Source organism: Barbus barbus (genome assembly GCF_936440315.1).
Source record: "Barbus barbus genome assembly, chromosome: 42".
NCBI classification, from domain to species: Eukaryota; Metazoa; Chordata; class Actinopteri; order Cypriniformes; family Cyprinidae; genus Barbus; species Barbus barbus.
Window position 1 is genome coordinate 1,328,002 of NC_136720.1, and position 18,081 is coordinate 1,346,082.

Below are 18,081 nucleotides of genomic sequence, written 5' to 3' on the forward strand. Positions count from 1 at the left end.
CAAAATTAATTTCTGCAGGTTTTGTGAAGGTAAAAGTAAGACTTTTTTAAGATGAAGTAAAGACAATTTAAGGAATTAATTTAATGGAACACAATGCGTCAATATGGTCTCTGTCATGAATTAAGCATCCTCTTTGGTGTATTAGTTCATTTCCCACAACTCCGTGCCTGGGACTGATCACCTTCACAGGTTACGCCACTTAGCCCGCCTATTTAAACTGCTTCCAGACTCTCACTCTTCACTGTGGCTGACATTACCGAGCTTTATTACTTTATCCCCATTTATGGTTTCCTTGTGTATTATCTTGGACTGTATAATCTCTCGTGATTCTTTGCTGCCTTTTGGATTACTCTCTCTGTGCCCTGTTTGCTGCCTGCCCAGACTCTGAGCCTGTTAACTGTTTACTCCACAGGATTACCTCTGATATCCTTGATGCTGTCGACTGACCATTGCCTGTTCAACTCTGAGTTTGTGTTAATAAAGCTGCAAATGGATCCGCACTCTACAGACCCATCATTACAGTCTCTAAAAATAAACATCTTGCATTAGCAACACTTCAACGTTTGAAAATACAACTTCTGACAGATATGAAATAACCTCTGATCACAATACAAAAAGTGACATTCTTCCTCAGTATTTTTGTCTTGTTTTCCAGTGTATATGAACAAGATTTTTAAATCAAGATGCATTTACTTGAGAAGGAAAATGAAGTCTTCTTTTATAAGAAATTGGTCAAAATGAAGTTTATGATTAAAACAAGAACAAATATCTAATTTAAGCACGTTTCAATATTTTAATTGTAAATAAAAAATAAATAAATGTAGGACCCTCCCTCGCCTCCCAGCTATCTGGTATGGTTTTATCTTCGCTTCCTTCCCCTAAACAGTTAGCATCTCTTGATGCTAACAGTGCTACTGATACTTTCTGCTCCACTCTTGCATCTTGTTTAGACACCGTGTGCCCCTTATCTTCCAGGCCAGTCCATACTACCCTTCTGCCCCTTGGCTGTCTGATGTTCTCCACGAACATCATTCTAAGCTCAGGGCTGCTGAAATTGTCTGGCGCAAATCAAAAAATCCTACTGACCTTAATGTGTATCAGCCACTCCTCCCTTCCTTCTCTGCTAATGTCTCCACTGGTAAAAGGACATACTACCATAACAAAATGAACCATTTGTCTACCTTTCGCATGCTCTTTAAAACATTTTCCTAGCTCCTTTGTCCTCCTCCTCCCCCTTCTTCATCTACTCTAACGACTGACGACTTTGCCACATTCTTCATTAATACAATTAAAAACATCAGTGCACAATTTTCCACACCACAATCTGTCTATCTCACTAGCAAACATACACTCGTTCACATCCTTCTCTTGACTCTCTGAAGCAAAACTCTCCAAACTCATCCTAATTATCCTACTACTTGTCCGCTTGATCCCATTCCATCTCATTCAAGCCATTTCTCCTGCAGTGGTACCTGCACTCACTCACATCATTAACACATCCCTTCACACTGGTGTTTTTCCCCTCAGCATTTAGACAGGCTCGTATAGCCCAGTACTTAAGAAACCCACCCTTAACCCATCTCTTTTAGAGAACTACAGACCAGTTTCCCTTCTTACTTTCATAACAACATTTGAACGAGCTGTGTTCAACCAAGTCTCTGCCTTTCTCATACAGAACAACCTCCTCGACAGCAACCAGTCTGGTTTCTAAGACTGGCAAGAGCGGTTTCCAAATCTTCAATACTTATCTTGTTGGATCTGTCTGCTGCTTTTGACACACTTAACCACCAGATCCTCCTGTCAACCCTATTGGCAAAGGGCAATTTTCGGGCAATTTCCGTGACCTTTTCAGCGCAATTGCGTATTACGTGACGTCACGAACGCGCATCACAGAACAGAGCAAGGCGAGCATTTGTGCTTATAAAACTTAAACTTTTTTATTTATTTTTGAAATGACCGATCGTTTCGCTAGATAACACCCTTATTCGTCGTCTGGTATTGTTTAAAGCCCTTTGAAGCTGCACTGAAACTGTCATTTGGACCTTGAACCGTTTGGGTCCCAATGAAGTCCATTATATGGAGAAATGTTTTCATCAAAAACCTTAATTTCTTTTCGACTGAAGAAAGAAAGACATGGACATCTTGGATGACATGGGGGTGAGAAAATTATCAGCAAAAGTTTTTTTAAAAGTGAACTAATCCTTTAAGAAAGAAACTCATACATGTTTGGAACAACTTGAGGGTTAACTATTTCTGGGTGAACTAATATTTTAAGATAAGTAAATGGCTTGTAATGCCTCATATGACTGTTAAGTTTTCTTTAGATCTGAAACTCCTTCCTCAGGGAAGCATATGAAAGGCTTCTTTTCACAGTGAATTCTCATGTCTCTCCAGTGTTGAGTTACTACATGATTCTTATATTCCTTCCTGTCCGTGAAACTCATTCCACACTCATGACATATAAAACTGTTCTGTCTTAAGTGAATCCTCATGTGGGCTTTGAGGTTTCCATTTTGACTGAAACTCTTTCCACACTGTTGGCAGGTGAAATGTTTCTCTCCAGTGTGAATTCTCAGATGGACTTTAAGGTTTCCTTGTTGATTGAACCTCTTTCCACACTGAGGGCATATGAATGGCTTTTCTCCAGTGTGAAATATCATGTGGATTTCAAGGTTTGCTTTACTAGTAAAACTCTTTCCACACTGTTGGCAGGGGAAAGGTTTCTCTCCAGTGTGAATTCTCAGGTGGACTTTAAGGTGTCCTTGTTGATCAAAACTCTTTCCACACTGAGGGCATATGAATGGCTTTTCTCCAGTGTGAATTCTCATGTGGACTTCAAGGGTTGCTTTTCTAGTAAAACTCTTTCTGCATTGTTGGCAGGTGAAAAGACACTCTCCAGTGTGTCTCTTCATGTGGACTTTAAGGTCTCCTTGTTGATAGAAACTCTTTCCACACTCATCACATACGTAAGGCTTCTCTCCTATGTGAATTTTTATGTGGACATTAAGAGCTTGTTTGTGTGTAAAAGTCTTTCCACACTGGCATATGAATGGCTTTTCTCCAGTATGAATTCTCATGTGGCCTTTAAGACTTCCTTTTCGAAGAAAACTTCTTCCACACTCCTGGCAGGTGAACGGCTTCTCTCCGGTGTGAATTCTAATGTGCCTTTCAAGTATTCCTTTTTGAGTGAAACTTGCTCCACATTGAGGGCATGTGTAAGGTCTCTCTCCGGTGTGAGTTCTCATGTGGTCTTTAAGGGTTTCGTTTTTACTATAACATTTCCCACATTGTTGGCAGCTGTAAGGCTTTTCTCCAGTGTGAATTCTATTATGAACTACAAGGTTTCTTTTTACAGTGAAAATCTTTCCACACTGTTGGCAGCTGAAATTACCTTTAGCTCTTGTCTTTTGAGCTCTTTTTCGTGTAGAAGTCTTTTTAGTCTGTGAGCAACTTAAATTGGCGGTTTCTCCAGTGAAGTCGCAATGTTTCTCATACTGATCTTTGTCTTCCATTTCATTCCGTTCTTGACTCTCCACTTTATGTGACATCAAGTCTAAAGCAAAAAGAAAATAATAAGTTAACCACATTTTAATGGCACAAAGCAACAGACATCAATACATTTAGATATAGAAACCATCAAAACCAATGTGTTCTAGACACCACCAACAAGCTACTGAAAGAGGTGTTATCCGTAATACTCTTCTCAATACTGTTAACTATTTGCTTTCTTTAGGAAATGTCCCAAATACTTTTCAAGCTGGCAGTTATGAACATCTTTTGAAACCGCTTGACTAAGGAAAACTGGTTAATTATAGAAACATCTCAAATTCGCCATTTACATCTAAAACACCACAGACCACAACATTCTCTTAAGCCCGGCTCACACTGTGTGATTTTGGCTACGATTTGGTCATCTGAGACAAAATCTGAAAATCCAGAACGATTCCTATAATCCTAGGCTAAAATTTGTAGTCTTTGATCGCTGGTTTGACATGTTCACTGACAGCCGATTAATGGCCACTGCGATCAGATTTGACCTCCGACGAAATTCTGTCAGTGTCTGAAGATTTGGTGCACAGTCCTGCAGTGTGACGTCTCCTACGACGAACATCAAACTGTCTTCGTTTTTCAAGACAAGCCATGATTAGAATTAATGCTAGATATTTCTTCTAACTGCATAAACTTCAGTGCTCTTCTCCACTCACGGAATTCATCTGATATGTTGCCTTTGCTATGATAAACACTGGTTGCGCTGCTGTTTTTATGTGGGTGTTGTCACAGAACGGCCAGGCTCATTCCCAAGCCAATTACCACGATCCACCTCACCTGAGTTCTGATCACCCTCACCTGCACCTCATCACCGCTGCAATCACCACTCACATAAAAGCACCATCCTCAGTTCACCCAGTTGTCCGATCTTGTTGTGACTACAAGGACCGACATCGTACGAAGCTACTGGCTGAGTATACCACCTGAAATTCCTTACCTGTTGTACTTACCTTCTGCCCTGTTCCTCTTCATCCTCTTCGCTCACAGAATCCAGCTCCTGGTTGAACACCGTCTTTCCCCAAGCTCTCTGGGACTCCAGTTATCCACGGATCTGCAACGAAAAGAGAGACTGTTGGAAACCTGACTATCTATTCCCAAATTCACGAAGAATCACAACTCGCCTATTTCCACGTCGTCCACCTTTGCTGTGTGTTCATCACTCTGTGAATAAACCCTTTCATTTGAATCGCTTACCTTTGTGTCCGACAGTTCCATTACAGAAGATCGGACCGCTAACGACAGCAAGATGAGTGCTTCAGACCCGTTTCAGGAACTAGTCGACACTCTCAAGAGAATACTTACCCGTCCAGCTTCACCACCTTTGCCACCATCAGCTCCCGCTCCAGTCACTACCATCTCCAACTCTTCTTCTCCAGTCATGTTCGCCAGTCCTATGGCCCGACCAGCGCCCTACTCAGGTGATCCCGAGGAGTGCAATGGCTTTCTGTTACAATGTTCCCTAACCATTGATTTACATCCACAGATGTTCCTCACAGATCAGGCGAAGATTGCGTTTGTGATCACTTCACTTACGGGACCAGCTTTAAGGTTTAAACCCTCGTTTGAAGTTACATCTAGCTGCATACGACGATACCTATGGATTGGAGAAGTTTATCCAACTCGCCATTCGCTGCTCCAACCGAATGAAGGCTTGCTTTTCGGACACCTCTTCCACTACAGCCATTGTCACTCCTCCCAGCCACCAGCCAGAGGTCAGAGTAGCCTCCGAACCTATGCAGACTGATATGTTCCGCTTATCCCCTATGGAGAGGCAGCGACGTATAAACAACGGATTCTGTCTATACTGTGGTAGCCAGGAACACATGATTCTCTCATGCACCCTTCGTCCACCAAGACTGATGGTGAGTGGTATCCAGCCCGACATTCCCAAGATGAATCCATTAACAACCTGTGCTAATCTAATCCTCGATACTGATCTACTACCAGTTACCGTCCTCCTTGACTCCGGCTCCGCAGGGAATTTCATCTCGGGGAATCTCTGCAGACAGCTCTGCCTCCCGACCATTGCGACCGAAACCACCTACCAGATCCAAACAATAACAGGTACCCCTCTCACTCGCCGTCTTGTCAAGTTCTGTGTAGGGCCTTTCCAGCTCAGAGTAGGTTTGCTACATCAGGAATCTATCCATCTACTGGTGCTTGAAGAATCCACAGTCGATATCATTTTGGGTCTGCCCTGGCTGGTGAAACATAACCCTGTGTTGTCATGGAAGTCTGGGGAAATTTTGAAGTGGGGCTCGAATTGCTCCCCACGATGCTTCCCGCAATTACCTCTACCGAGGCTTCGGGGCCCGAAAAAGCTGCCTCTCAACGCCACTTCTATTGAAAGCCCCGTGGAGAAGCAATCCGTAGAGGTTCTGCCTGACTATGCTGCTTTCTGTGATGTTTTCTGCCCCAAGAGAGCCTCACGTCTACCACCTCATCGGCCATGGGACTGTGCAATTGACCTAGTTCCGGGTGAGCCAGTACCACGAGGTAAGATATACCCTCTATCACTGCCAGAACAGAAGGCCATGGAGGAGTATATTGAGGAGGCTCTCAAGCAAGGATATATTGTACCATCAACCTCCCCTGCTGCATCCAGTTTCTTCTTTGTGGCCAAAAAGGATGGAGGCCTTCGTCCCTGTATAGACTACCCGCAAGCTTAACAATATCACTATTAAATATCGATATCCCCTTCCTCTTGTCCCAGCGGCTCTCGAACAACTACGCGGTGCCACCATTTTCACCAAACTGGACCTCCGCAGCGCGTACAACCTCATTCGCATCCGAGAGGGGGATGAATGGAAGACCGCTTTTGTGACCCCTACTGGTCACTACGAATATAGGGTCATGCCCTATGGGCTCGTTAACGCCCCCTCAGTATTCCAGAGCTTCATGCATGAGGTGCTCCGGGAGTTTCTTCATCGTTTTGTGATTGTCTACATCGACGACATATTAATTTACTCCCGGAGCCTGGCCGAACATCGCCACCACGTTGCGGAGGTCCTCCAACAACTACGCAAGTATCAACTGTATCTCAAGGCCGAAAAATGTCTCTTCCACAAACCTTCCGTTCACTTCCTAGGTTATATCATAAGCAATGGTGGCATTCGCATGGACAAGTGGAAGGTGGAAGCTATCACCTCCTGGCCACGTCCCACCACCATCAAAGAGCTTCAGCGTTTCCTAGGGTTTTCCAATTTCTACCGCCGCTTCATTGCCAACTACAGCTCAACCTGTCCACTCACTGACCTTCTTCGGGGAGGAAACAAATCCCTTACCTGGGACCTAAGTGCCACGGAGACATTCAATCACCTTAAGAAAGCCTTCTCCACCGCATCTCTCCTGATCCATCCAAACCCTGATCTACCCTTCATTGTGGAGGTGGACGCCTCCACCACAGGAGTCAAGTCAAGTCAAGTCACCTTTACTTATATAGCGCTTTTTACAATGCAAATTGTGTCAAAGCACTGCACAATATAAAAAAAAAAGGGAAAATAAAGTGTCAATAAGTTTAAATAGTGTCTTTGCAATAAGGTCGGCGATATCGCTGGAAATGAAGCGTCCCCAACTAAGCAAGCCAGAGGCGACAGCGGCAAGGAACCAAAACTCCATCGGTGACAGAATGGAGAAAAAACCTTGGGAGAAACCAGGCTCAGTCGGGGGGCCAATTCTCCTCTGGCCAAACAAACCAGCAGTTCAGTTCCAAACTGCAGCAAGTCAGATTGAATGGGCTCAGCTGGTTCCAGTGGTCTTTTCCGATGGCTGTCTAAGTGGCGGGGTCCTCAATGGGGATCTGTCTCTGGCGTTCATCCAGGTGTTTGGCCTCTGCCTACGATCAGGGACACATACGTCATCTCCCGGCGCTGATCCTCCATCTCAGGTGTTCGGTCATCTCAGATCATGTAATGGTTAGATCCAGACTGAAGTTCTGTAATTCCTGGCAGGAATGTAGAGACAAGCAGAGACATGATTAGCGTAGCTGCTGTTCCATCTAAGCAAAAATAAATTGTTCAACCCAAGCTAAAGAATAATAATAATGTACATTTGATCAAATATAACTGCAGTACAAGATTATAAAATGCATTATGTGTATGCTTGGCTAAAGAGATGTCTTTAATCTAGATTTAAACAGAGGGAGTGTGTCTGAACCCCGAATGTTATCAGGAAGGCTATTCCATAGTTTGGGAGCCAAATGTGAAAAAGCTCTACCTCCTTTAGTGGACTTTGCTATCCTAGGTACTACCAAAAGTCCAGAGTTTTGCGACCTTAGAGAGCGGGTTGGATTATAGCGTGGTAGAAGACAAGTTAGATACGCAGGTGCTAAACCATTTAGGGCCTTATAGGCAAGTAATAATAATTTGTAAATGATACGGAACCGAATAGGTAGCCAGTGCAGAGACTGTAAAATTGGAGTAATATGATCATATTTTCTTGATCTGGTAAGAACTCTAGCCGCTGCATTTTGGACTATCTGTAGCTTGTTTATTGAAGATGCAGGACAACCAGCTAACAGTGCATTACAATAGTCCAGTCTAGAGGTCATGAATGCATGAACTAGCTTTTCTGCATCAGAAACAGGTAGCATGCTTCGAAGCTTGGCAGTGTTTCTAAGAGGAGTAGGTGTGGTCCTGTCGCAGCAGCAGGGGAAGCCTCCCAAACTCCATCCATGTGCCTTCTTTTCCAGGAAACTCAACCCGGCGGAACGGAATTACGACATCGGAGATCGTGAGCTGCTAGCCATTAAGCTGGCCTTAGAAGAAGGAAGACACTGGTTGGAGGGGGCGTCTCATCCTTTCTTGGTATTCACCGATCACAAAAACCTTGAATACCTGCGAGAGGCCAAACGCCTTAACCCACGCCAAGCACGATGGGCTCTGTTCTTCGCAAGGTTTGATTTCAAGATTTCCTACCGCCCAGGCTCTCGTAATATCAAAGCTGACGCCCTGTCCCGCATATATTCCTCCGAAGAGACACTCGAAGAGCCCGAAGGGATTCTCCCTGCAGACATTATTACAAGCCCCATCGTTTGGACCTCTCCACCAGCTGTCTCCGAGACCCCTCCAGTGAATCCGCCGGGCTGTCCTCCTAACCACCAGTATGTTCCCAGGACTCAGCGCACACCCCTCATCCACTCCACACACTCGTCACTTGGTACTGGCCACCCAGGGGCCAACGCTACTCTCTCGCTGCTAAAAGATCGCTTCTGGTGGCCCAATATGGCAAGGGACGTGAGAAGGTTCGTTCAGGGCTGCCCAGATTGCTCCATTTCCAAAAGTTCCCGTCATCTTCCTTCAGGCAAGCTGGTGCCTTTACCCATACCCAACCGCCCTTGGTCACACCTGGGAGTCGATTTTATCACAGACCTACTACCATCCGACAACAACACCTGCATTCTAATCATTATCGACCGGTTTTCCAAGTTCTGTCGACTTCTTCCCCTACCAGGACTACCCACAGCCATGAGGACGGCTGAATTACTCTTCAATCATGTATTCCGATATTATGGAATTCCTGAAGACATAGTTTCTGATAGAGGACCTCAGTTTATCTCTCGGGTTTGGAAAGCCTTCTTCACTCTCCTGGGTGTGACCATCAGTTTAACCTCCAGATATCATCCTCAATCCAATGGGCAGACTGAACGCAAAATCCAGGAGATAGGGCGATTCCTGACAACCTTCTGCCACGGCCGCCAGAACTCTTGGAACCAGTTCATAGGCTGGGCCGAGTACGCCCAGAATTCTCTCCGACAAGGATCCTGGCTTTAGATAACTTGAGAATTATTTTGGTATTTGTGGACAAGAATGAATTAATATACCTGGCCGCTTCTACATTAAGAGACATCTCATCAAACACAAGTATGGAGTGCCACAGGGCTCACTATTAGGTCCTTTGCTTTCAGTGGGTCCAATTTACTAAGCAAGAGTACGCACAAATTTTTGTGTGAAAGCAGCATATGAACATTTTCAAAATACTACTACTACTACTACTACTACTACTAATAATAATAATAATTTCACCAAAACATTTTATACTACAGTTCCTTTTAAATTTGTGAAAAATGTAGGAACAACTGAATCCACATGTATGCAAAACAACATACTCTGGGTGGCCTTATAATCACGTTAAGATGAAAATTATATTTCTCTCAGGCTAAAGCACATTTTTAGAGAGTGGACTTTACATTGAGATGGTTTGAGCATGTTTTATGCAAATGACTAACCTCAGACACTCACCAAACCTGCCAACCTTGAAAAAAGGTTTTGAGTACCATCTGTGTGATGGGACGGTACATGTTTTTTTTTTGGCGGGGGTCATATATTTAGATCATATATTTTATATAGGTCATATTTTTTGATAGCTACATAATTACCTGAAGCTGTTTGATGGCTAATGTCAATATTGTTTGTGATTTGTAATTAAAACTGCAGTACACTGTAGAAAAAAATACATAGTTCTGGCATGAAACTCTAGATGTCGCAGTCCAATAGGTCTAACTCAATCTGACCTAATGACATCATCACATGGCACAGCTGATTGGTTACATCATCGTATGCATCAGAGAAATATTAAGCATTTCAGCAGCAGCATTTAGCATCTGTGTTTATACAGTTGGAGCAAAGGCAGTTTAGGGCATGTAATCGCTCTGAGGACACGCCGATAGTAATGGACATGAAACAGGTTAAACAAAATAAGCACTTATTGTATGCATTTCAACTGGGGTTCACCATATACATCGGCACAATCTCAACGTTCGTTGTTTCTAAGGTCAATGTTTTCATCGTGATGAGTTTGTGGTTGATTTCAGCTGCATGCAGCATCAGAAGCAAGCACTTATCGCAGTCATATCAATGACAGTGTTGCAGAAGAAGGGAATTAAGAGTTATTGCTTAAGCTCACTATCTATGGTTGATGTAATCCTGAATGAAATACTTTATGGGTAGTGTAGTTTGGAGAAATGTGCTCGTGCAACGTGTGCTCTCGCTGTGATGTGTAGTTCAGGAAACGGAGAAAGAATGTTTATATTCTGCTATTTCAGTTCATTCAAGTCAGTCCACCCAGGAGTTTTGTGCACTGTAACTCTGACAACTTTTATTTTGCATGAGAGAGTAAAATACTATGCATCGTCGAACTTTGTCCATCTCATCATTGCACGTACATGAATTAACAAGCTGTTTTTGCTGCCACTGGGACTGATGAAGTGTAGAGAATAACAGCAGATATCAAATGACTAAATTATGATATTTGTTTAGGTGGATGCTGGGGTCTTATCGGATAGCCATTATATCCATATTGTTAATTAACATTACACAAAGTGCGTGTCTAATTAGAGTTAAGCCAGTCGGCGTGGTAGCCCAGGCATACATAGTCATAGGCCACTATTGTTAAGCCGGTTGGCGTGGTAGCCCAGGCACACATAGATAGTAGTACATGCGGTTCACATGGCTCTTCGGAGCAGCAGCAGTACATATGTCTTGGCGATAGATCTGCTTTTTTGGGGTGGGGGGGGGGGGGGGGGGGGGGTCTGTTCATTTTTGTGTGTGTGTGGATACATGCATGTCCATTAATGCAGCAGTTTATCCTTATATTCAGCGGCAGTGTTTCCGCTACATTCATTCTGCCGTGGCGGCCCGCCACACCAAAAATCATCCCCGCTTTTCAGTGACGTCACTCGATTCATTTACAGTCTGGTAATTTTTAGTGGAGGAGACGTTAGTCACACACTAATTATTAAAAGGTGAGTATAATATAGCGCAAACTTAAGTGTAATCATAGTAGTGGTGTACGTTATGTGTAACGATTCGATTCAACCTCCAACATTACACAGTAGTTGTGAAACTGATCGCAGTTGATCCGTGGTCCGTACGGACCAGACCTCAAGGTTGGGTTCGCATGTGATTAACAGACTAATTGCAAAAATGAACCATCATAGTCAACGTTTATCATTTGTATCCGTTTTATCTTGCCAATTTACACATTCGAGTGATTTTAAGCCATTCCAGTGCAAGACGAGGCGAATAGAACTTATTTCAGTGTCCGTGCGCTGATTTCTGTGACCACAGCTGCTGGACACGGCGCCCGCGCACAGATTTATAAGCGCGCGCAAACACAGAGCTCATTCTTCATTCGCATTTCCTTGTGTTTGAACAGACGCTTACATACAGAATTATGTGAAAATGGACATCTCAACAATCATTCTCGATAACGCAGTCACTCATCTTCAGTGAACGAAAACAAGTTAGAAAGAAATAGCATGTGTATCATTATATAGGATCCGTGCATTCGGTCTTAAAGGGACAGCTGTCTATAAACACATACTGCTATATATGACAGAAGAAAAGGGGCATGGTCCACGGGGAAATCATTGTGAAACCCGAAACCAGAAATACTCATGTCATGAAAACTCTAAGTTGGCGCAGTCCAAAAGGTCTAACTCAAACTGACATCATTATCATATGGCTCAGCTGATTGGTTTTCTCCTGTATCAGTACCCAATGAGCTCACTGCTCAATATTCACATACCTGACTTTTGTTTGCTATAGCAGTTTGGCAGCGCACTTCAGAAACCCTCCACCTTCCCCAGCTCCACCTGTATAGATCTGCTACGAGGTGATTAATGTATGCATACGGGGTTATTCATGTGTGTTATATGTGCAGCTGCGCTATTTTCCACATGCTCACAGCAGCATGTTGTGGATGTATTGGCAGTAGCAAGCCTCGGTACGTGCTCTGCTGCAGCAGCGTAGCAGATCTATTCCGCCAAGACCAAATACATTAACATTGTCATGTACTTTACCATGCCAATCCCTCCAAGAGTTGTCATGACAGAACATGGATAATCATGTCTACTTTAAATTCACTTTGAGAAAAGTATTATATTTATGGATTGGCCATTATTTACAAGTGCTAAACACATTTATACTATGGTCTGTCTTGCCAGCAACCCGCCAAAATAAAAGCTTGCTGATTTTAAGGTTGAAAATGATGAAAATTCATATAAAAAAAGCAAATATTAGCATTTTGCTTTTACACTTACTATAAAATAATTGTATTTGTGTTTAATACTCACTTTTTATTTTAAAATAGTATTATCACACTTTGTTTATAATGTTCTTTTTGGTTGAACAACGGGTTTATAAACGCTTATCACAAATCATTACTTTTAAAAATACATTTAAAATACAGTGGCTAGAGTGCTCAGTAGACACACGGAGCCTTTAAAATATAAATTAATTGCTCAAGCATATACATAAATAAACTAATATTTGAGTCTGCGTCGGCTGCAAAGATGAAGTATCAACTCTGGCCCTCAAGCTCCAACCCTGATCAAACACACCTGCCTGTAACTTTCTAGTGATCCTGAAGTCCTTGATTAGCTTGTTCAGGTGTGTTTGATTAGGCTTGGAGCTAAAGGCCAGAGTTGAGAACCCCTGCACTATAAAACTGATACATGACCCCTTTAAATGAATCTGAAGATAAGAGAGAAAGCTGCAGCAGGTCATGGTACAGAAACACCTGTTAATAGCAAATAAATGAACAGGACAAAACAATTCAGCTTTGAGAATAAAAACCAACCTATTTGTGTCTCAGGATCTTCATGTTTGACTCTGAATAGCTCTTCGATCTGCATTTCTTCACTCTCCTCTTTAATAAACGCCATCTTTATGACAGTGTCTCGTGGATCTCAGTCGCTTCAGCAGGAGTCCTGTTTAAGATGAGAATAATTAACAGTCTCGATCAGCTCCCTAGATCACTGGAGTCAGTCAAACTGAGAGCTATTGGCCTCAAGCTGAAACACACAAACTATGCCAATTGATAATAATCATCAACTTAAGAAATTAGACTCTTGATATGTCCTTTTGATTAATATTAGGTATTTAATGGTTAGTATATTAGTACAGATGACACTTTCCTGAACACATTTGTTTAAAGTTGTCATTGATTAATACAGGTGTGTGTTTGTTTGCTCTTTAACACTGTTTTGAGCAGCAGGCGTGATTCGAATCACTGAATCATTTTGAATCGATTCAATTGACTCGGAGTTGATAAAAGCTGTGTTTCTCCTCAGTCCTCGACAGGGAGAGAGTTCAGGACACAAGGAGAGAGTTCAGGACACAGGGAGAGAGTTCAGGACACGGAGAGAGAGTTCGGGACACGGAGAGAGAGAGCTCGGGACACGGGGAGAGAAATGAGACGCACTTTTCTGTCACTAATGTGTTCATTCGCTTTATTCACACAAAACAATGTTCTTTAATGTTAGATAAACTATTGCGATGTTTCACTGAGTAATAATGAATTAACGTTGCATCGCCTGTAAACACTATTAATATACTGAATGCGTCGTACCGATTTAAACACTTTAAATGAATAAAAACAAACCTTTCTTCAGCCGAACCACAACAGACGCGCGGCGCAGCCTTATGACGTCATGGTACCACATCAAAATAAAAGCCCTTTTCACACCCTGCTGCTGTGTCTACAATCCGATATATATATATATATATATATATATATATATATATATATATATATATACACACACACATGAAAAACATACAAATAATAAAACGTGTGAGTTTTATTCTGGGTGAAATACATATTTAAATACATTATGTCTGACTAATATGAGATTCTGTCTAAACTTCAAAACAGGCATGTTTGGTGTGCAGTGCCAAAGTTACTAACCTATCTAAATAAATAAACAAACAAACGTTAAAAAAAGTGTATTTGTGTATTATTTTTTTCCACATATGTGACCCTGGAGCACAAAACCAGTCATAAGGGTCAATTTTTTAGCTTGAGATTTATAAATCATTGATGTATGGTTTGTTATGATCTCAAGTCAAGTCAAGTCAGCTTTATTGTCAATTCTTCCACATGTACAGTACATACATACAGAGAATTGAAATTGCATTACTCTCAGACCCTTGGTGCATACAGTTAACATTAAACATGTTCAGATACAGATAAATACAGTTTAAACATATGTACATACAACTATACAATTATACAAATGAGGATATTGTAGAAAAGAATAAGAATTAGATCGATAAAGTGGCATAAGGCGCATGGCAGATAGAGTGCAAAACCAGTTAAATAAAAACAACACTGTGTAGATATATTTGTAGTGCAAAAGAGCTTATCAGTCTGAGGACATTGTAGAAAATAGAAACAAGAGAGATAGATAAAGTGCATAAGGCACATGGCAGAATAGATGGAGTGCAAACCAGTTGAATGTACAAAAACAAAACTGTGCAGATGTTTTGTTTTGTTATGAGTGTAGTGCAAGAAGAGCTTATCAGTCTGTTAAAGTGACAAGTCGAAGTGACTGTTCGGATAGATTTTTGTCAGACTATCCGAAGAGGTAATTTGCAGTCAATGTTGGATGGGTAGTGATCAGCCAATGCTGCACAAGTGACAGGTGCCGGTCACAGTTTGTTGGTCGGTGGGGGGGGTGTCACAGAGTCAGAGTTCCTAGTGTGTTGCTGTGTTAAATGGGGGTGAAAGAGGGGAGGGGGGGCAAGGACGGGAGGGAGTTCAGCTTCCTGACAGCCTGATGTATGAAGCTGTCCTTCAGTCTGCTGGTCCTCGCCTGGAGACTCCGCAGTCTCCTCCCTGATGGCAGCAGACTGAAGAAGCTGTGTGTCGGGTGGGTGGGATCGCCTGCAATGCGGAGGGCTTTGCGGGTGAGACGGGTGACCATATTTGGCTGGGATGCATCTATTTCTGAGGGTGTAAAATAATCTAAATATTGAAAAAACTTGTTCAAATGAAGTTCTTAGCAATGCATATTACTAATCAAAAGTTTTGATATATTTATGGTAGGAAATGTACAAAACATCTTCATGGATCATGATCTTTACTTAATATCCTAATGATTTTTGGCATAAAATAAAAATGGATAATTTTGACCCATACAATGTATTGTTGGTTATTACTACAAATATCCCCCAGCAACTTAAGACTGCTTTTGTGCTCCACGGTCATATATATTGGTATCATATATATATATTGTCATATATTTTTGTGTCATCATTTATGTCCCCAATTATTTCTTTCCACATTTATGTATGTCCATAAGGTAAAGAGAGGGGAATGTTTTCCTTTAGACATAGCAGTAAAATGCAGAAGGAAGCAGGTTTCTGGACAAGCCACAAGCACCCGGTTTGAGATCAGAAGGCCTGCTGTACAAAAGTGGCAGTCGTCTAGCACTTTTTGCGTTGTCCTTTGCAACTGTGTTAAGTGATAGAGTCTCACTAGAGGAGTGCCAGTTTCAAGAAAGAAACATGAGACGAACACTGCACAGAGCTTTGAAGAAGAAAAGTTTTTACATACCAACAAATACGAGCTAAACCTGAACGGGCCACACTTCAGATGGAGGTTCACTGTCTCTGCAAGACCTCACACAACCAAGAGGTGACGGTGTAATGCAATAACTGTGGGTCTGTCCCACACAAAGCATTGGACACCACCGCAGAAGAGAGGAACTGTGAAATCTGCAATAATTAAACTGATATAAGATTAATCCCAATCACTACAATGCACAAACACAAGGTAGAAGCAGGATGGGAAGTACTTAGTCCTTGCCAGGCCAAACATAATGTCAAATATACAGTCGCTATCCAAACCTCATGGTTACCCCAAAGCCACCCAAAAGCATGTAAAAATCTGTAGGTTAGTCTATATATGTGTAGTGGGGTAGGAATATTGGATGTGAGTTTGTAAGCAATTACTAAAGAATGAAACTTGGGGACACGAAACTGAAAACAATTTGACTTTATATTTTTATGCATTCTTAAAATATGTTTACCGACACCAATTGTCTCCAATGTCTACTGAGTAAGAAGCAGGAGTGTGCATGAGGTAATCAGGTTTTTTGGGTGTCAATTGGTTAGAAATGTAGATGGACCCTTGAATCCACCAATCAAGCATCAACCTTTCTTTCAAGTCTGGTAGCCACAAAAGGATTTAAAGTCATTTAGTTAGGTGGAAACATCTGCCAGGTGTACCAGCCAGTCCTTCAATAGTTCTGCATGTGCTCAGAGAGAAAATCAAACAGTCTTTGAAGTGTTTTTCCTCTTGAGAGCTAGCGTACATCGGTGTGTAGCAGCAGTTGCTGGTTCTCAGAGCCAACTCCGTCGCACAGTTTTTTAAACAGCCTGGCATTCAGCGGTAGGGATTTGATGAAATTAATGATTTTAACTGCGTCATTAAAGATTTTCACACTTGTCCATGTTTGGTTCGATTTAAAAAAAAACTCTGGTGCGATTGCTCTGTTAGTGTGGTTCATTTGAGTAAGTGTGAACGCTTCCATCTAAACCCTGGTGCACAACAAGACAGATAAAAAGACTAGTCTCGGTCTGCTTCCAAACAAACTCTGGTGCAGAACACAACACGGACCAACACTTCTAATCCAACCAAAAACAGGATGTAATGACAAGATGACTTAATAATGGCTTAATATAATATAATGTAAGTTATATAGCAAAAAAATGTGAAGAGGAGGGGGCTCAGAGTGAAGAGGAGGGGGCTCAGCACACATCCTTGGGGGGCCCCAGTGTTCAGTGTGATGGTGCTGGATGTGTTACTGCCAACCCGTACTGCTTGAGGTCTCCCGCTCAGGAAGTCCAACAGCCAGTTGCACAGAGAGGTGTTGAGCCCCAGCTGGACCAGTTTGTGTGTGAGCTGTTGAGGGATGATTGTGTTGAATGCTGAACTGAAGTCTATGAACAGCATCCTGACATATGAGTCTTTTTTGTCCAGATGTGTGAGGGCTGGGTGGAGGGCAGTGGCGATGGCATCATCGGTTGAGCGGTTAGACCTATATGCAAACTGGAAGGGGTCAAGTGAGGGGGGGAGGACAGACTTGATGTGGTGCATGACTAGCCGTTCGAAGCACTTCATGAGAATAGGAGTGAGTGCTATTGGACGGTAGTCATTGAAACAGGATGGAGATGACTTCTTCGGGACTGGAATGATGGTGGTAGCTTTGAAGCATGTGGGGACAACGGCCTGATTTAGCGAGATGATGAAGATGTCTGTGAAGACCTCAGTGAGTTCCACTGCACAGTCTCTCAGTACACGCCCAGGAAAGTTGTCAGGACCTGGAGCTTTGCGTGCGTTGATCCTGCTGAGGGATCTCCTCACGCTGTCCGGGGACAGCGTCATCACCTGGTCGCCGGGAGGAGGTGTAACTTTGTGCATATTTACAAATCATTCTTCAAATCACCCATAGCATTTTAATTAACAGAAAAGTTTGTCATAAAATGACATTTAACTATACAGATATAATGAATCATATATTTATATATGATAATCTGGTAGACAAGAGTGCAACAAATATGCACATGGCAATTTAAAAAAGATACTTTTGTGTTTGTGTTGCTGATTACAGATCTCTCCATGAGAATGCTGAGAGGGAATTCATTATCATCATCATCATCATCCACACCCTCAAAGCGCTCCTCCTGTGCGGTGATATAGGATGCAGAGGTATACGGTAAGGGTTCTTATATAGGTTACGTCTCT

General features: G+C 42.4%; 2 protein-coding genes across 2 annotated transcripts in view; both read right to left on the minus strand.

The window, feature by feature from the left end:
• The window catches only part of LOC306861610 (polyunsaturated fatty acid 5-lipoxygenase-like), a 587,266-nt gene that overhangs the window by 235,611 nt on the left and 333,574 nt on the right, over positions 1 to 18,081 (minus strand). The window lies entirely within an intron of this gene.
• LOC306861750 (uncharacterized protein) lies at positions 1,915 to 13,989 on the minus strand. Its single transcript, XM_079404199.1, has 3 exons — positions 13,933 to 13,989; positions 13,129 to 13,258; positions 1,915 to 3,553 (listed from the first exon to the last, which is right to left on the minus strand). Exons 2-3 carry the CDS (start codon positions 13,211 to 13,213, stop codon positions 2,310 to 2,312), a joined length of 1,329 nt encoding a protein of 442 aa, XP_079260325.1. The 5' UTR covers positions 13,214 to 13,258; positions 13,933 to 13,989; the 3' UTR covers positions 1,915 to 2,309.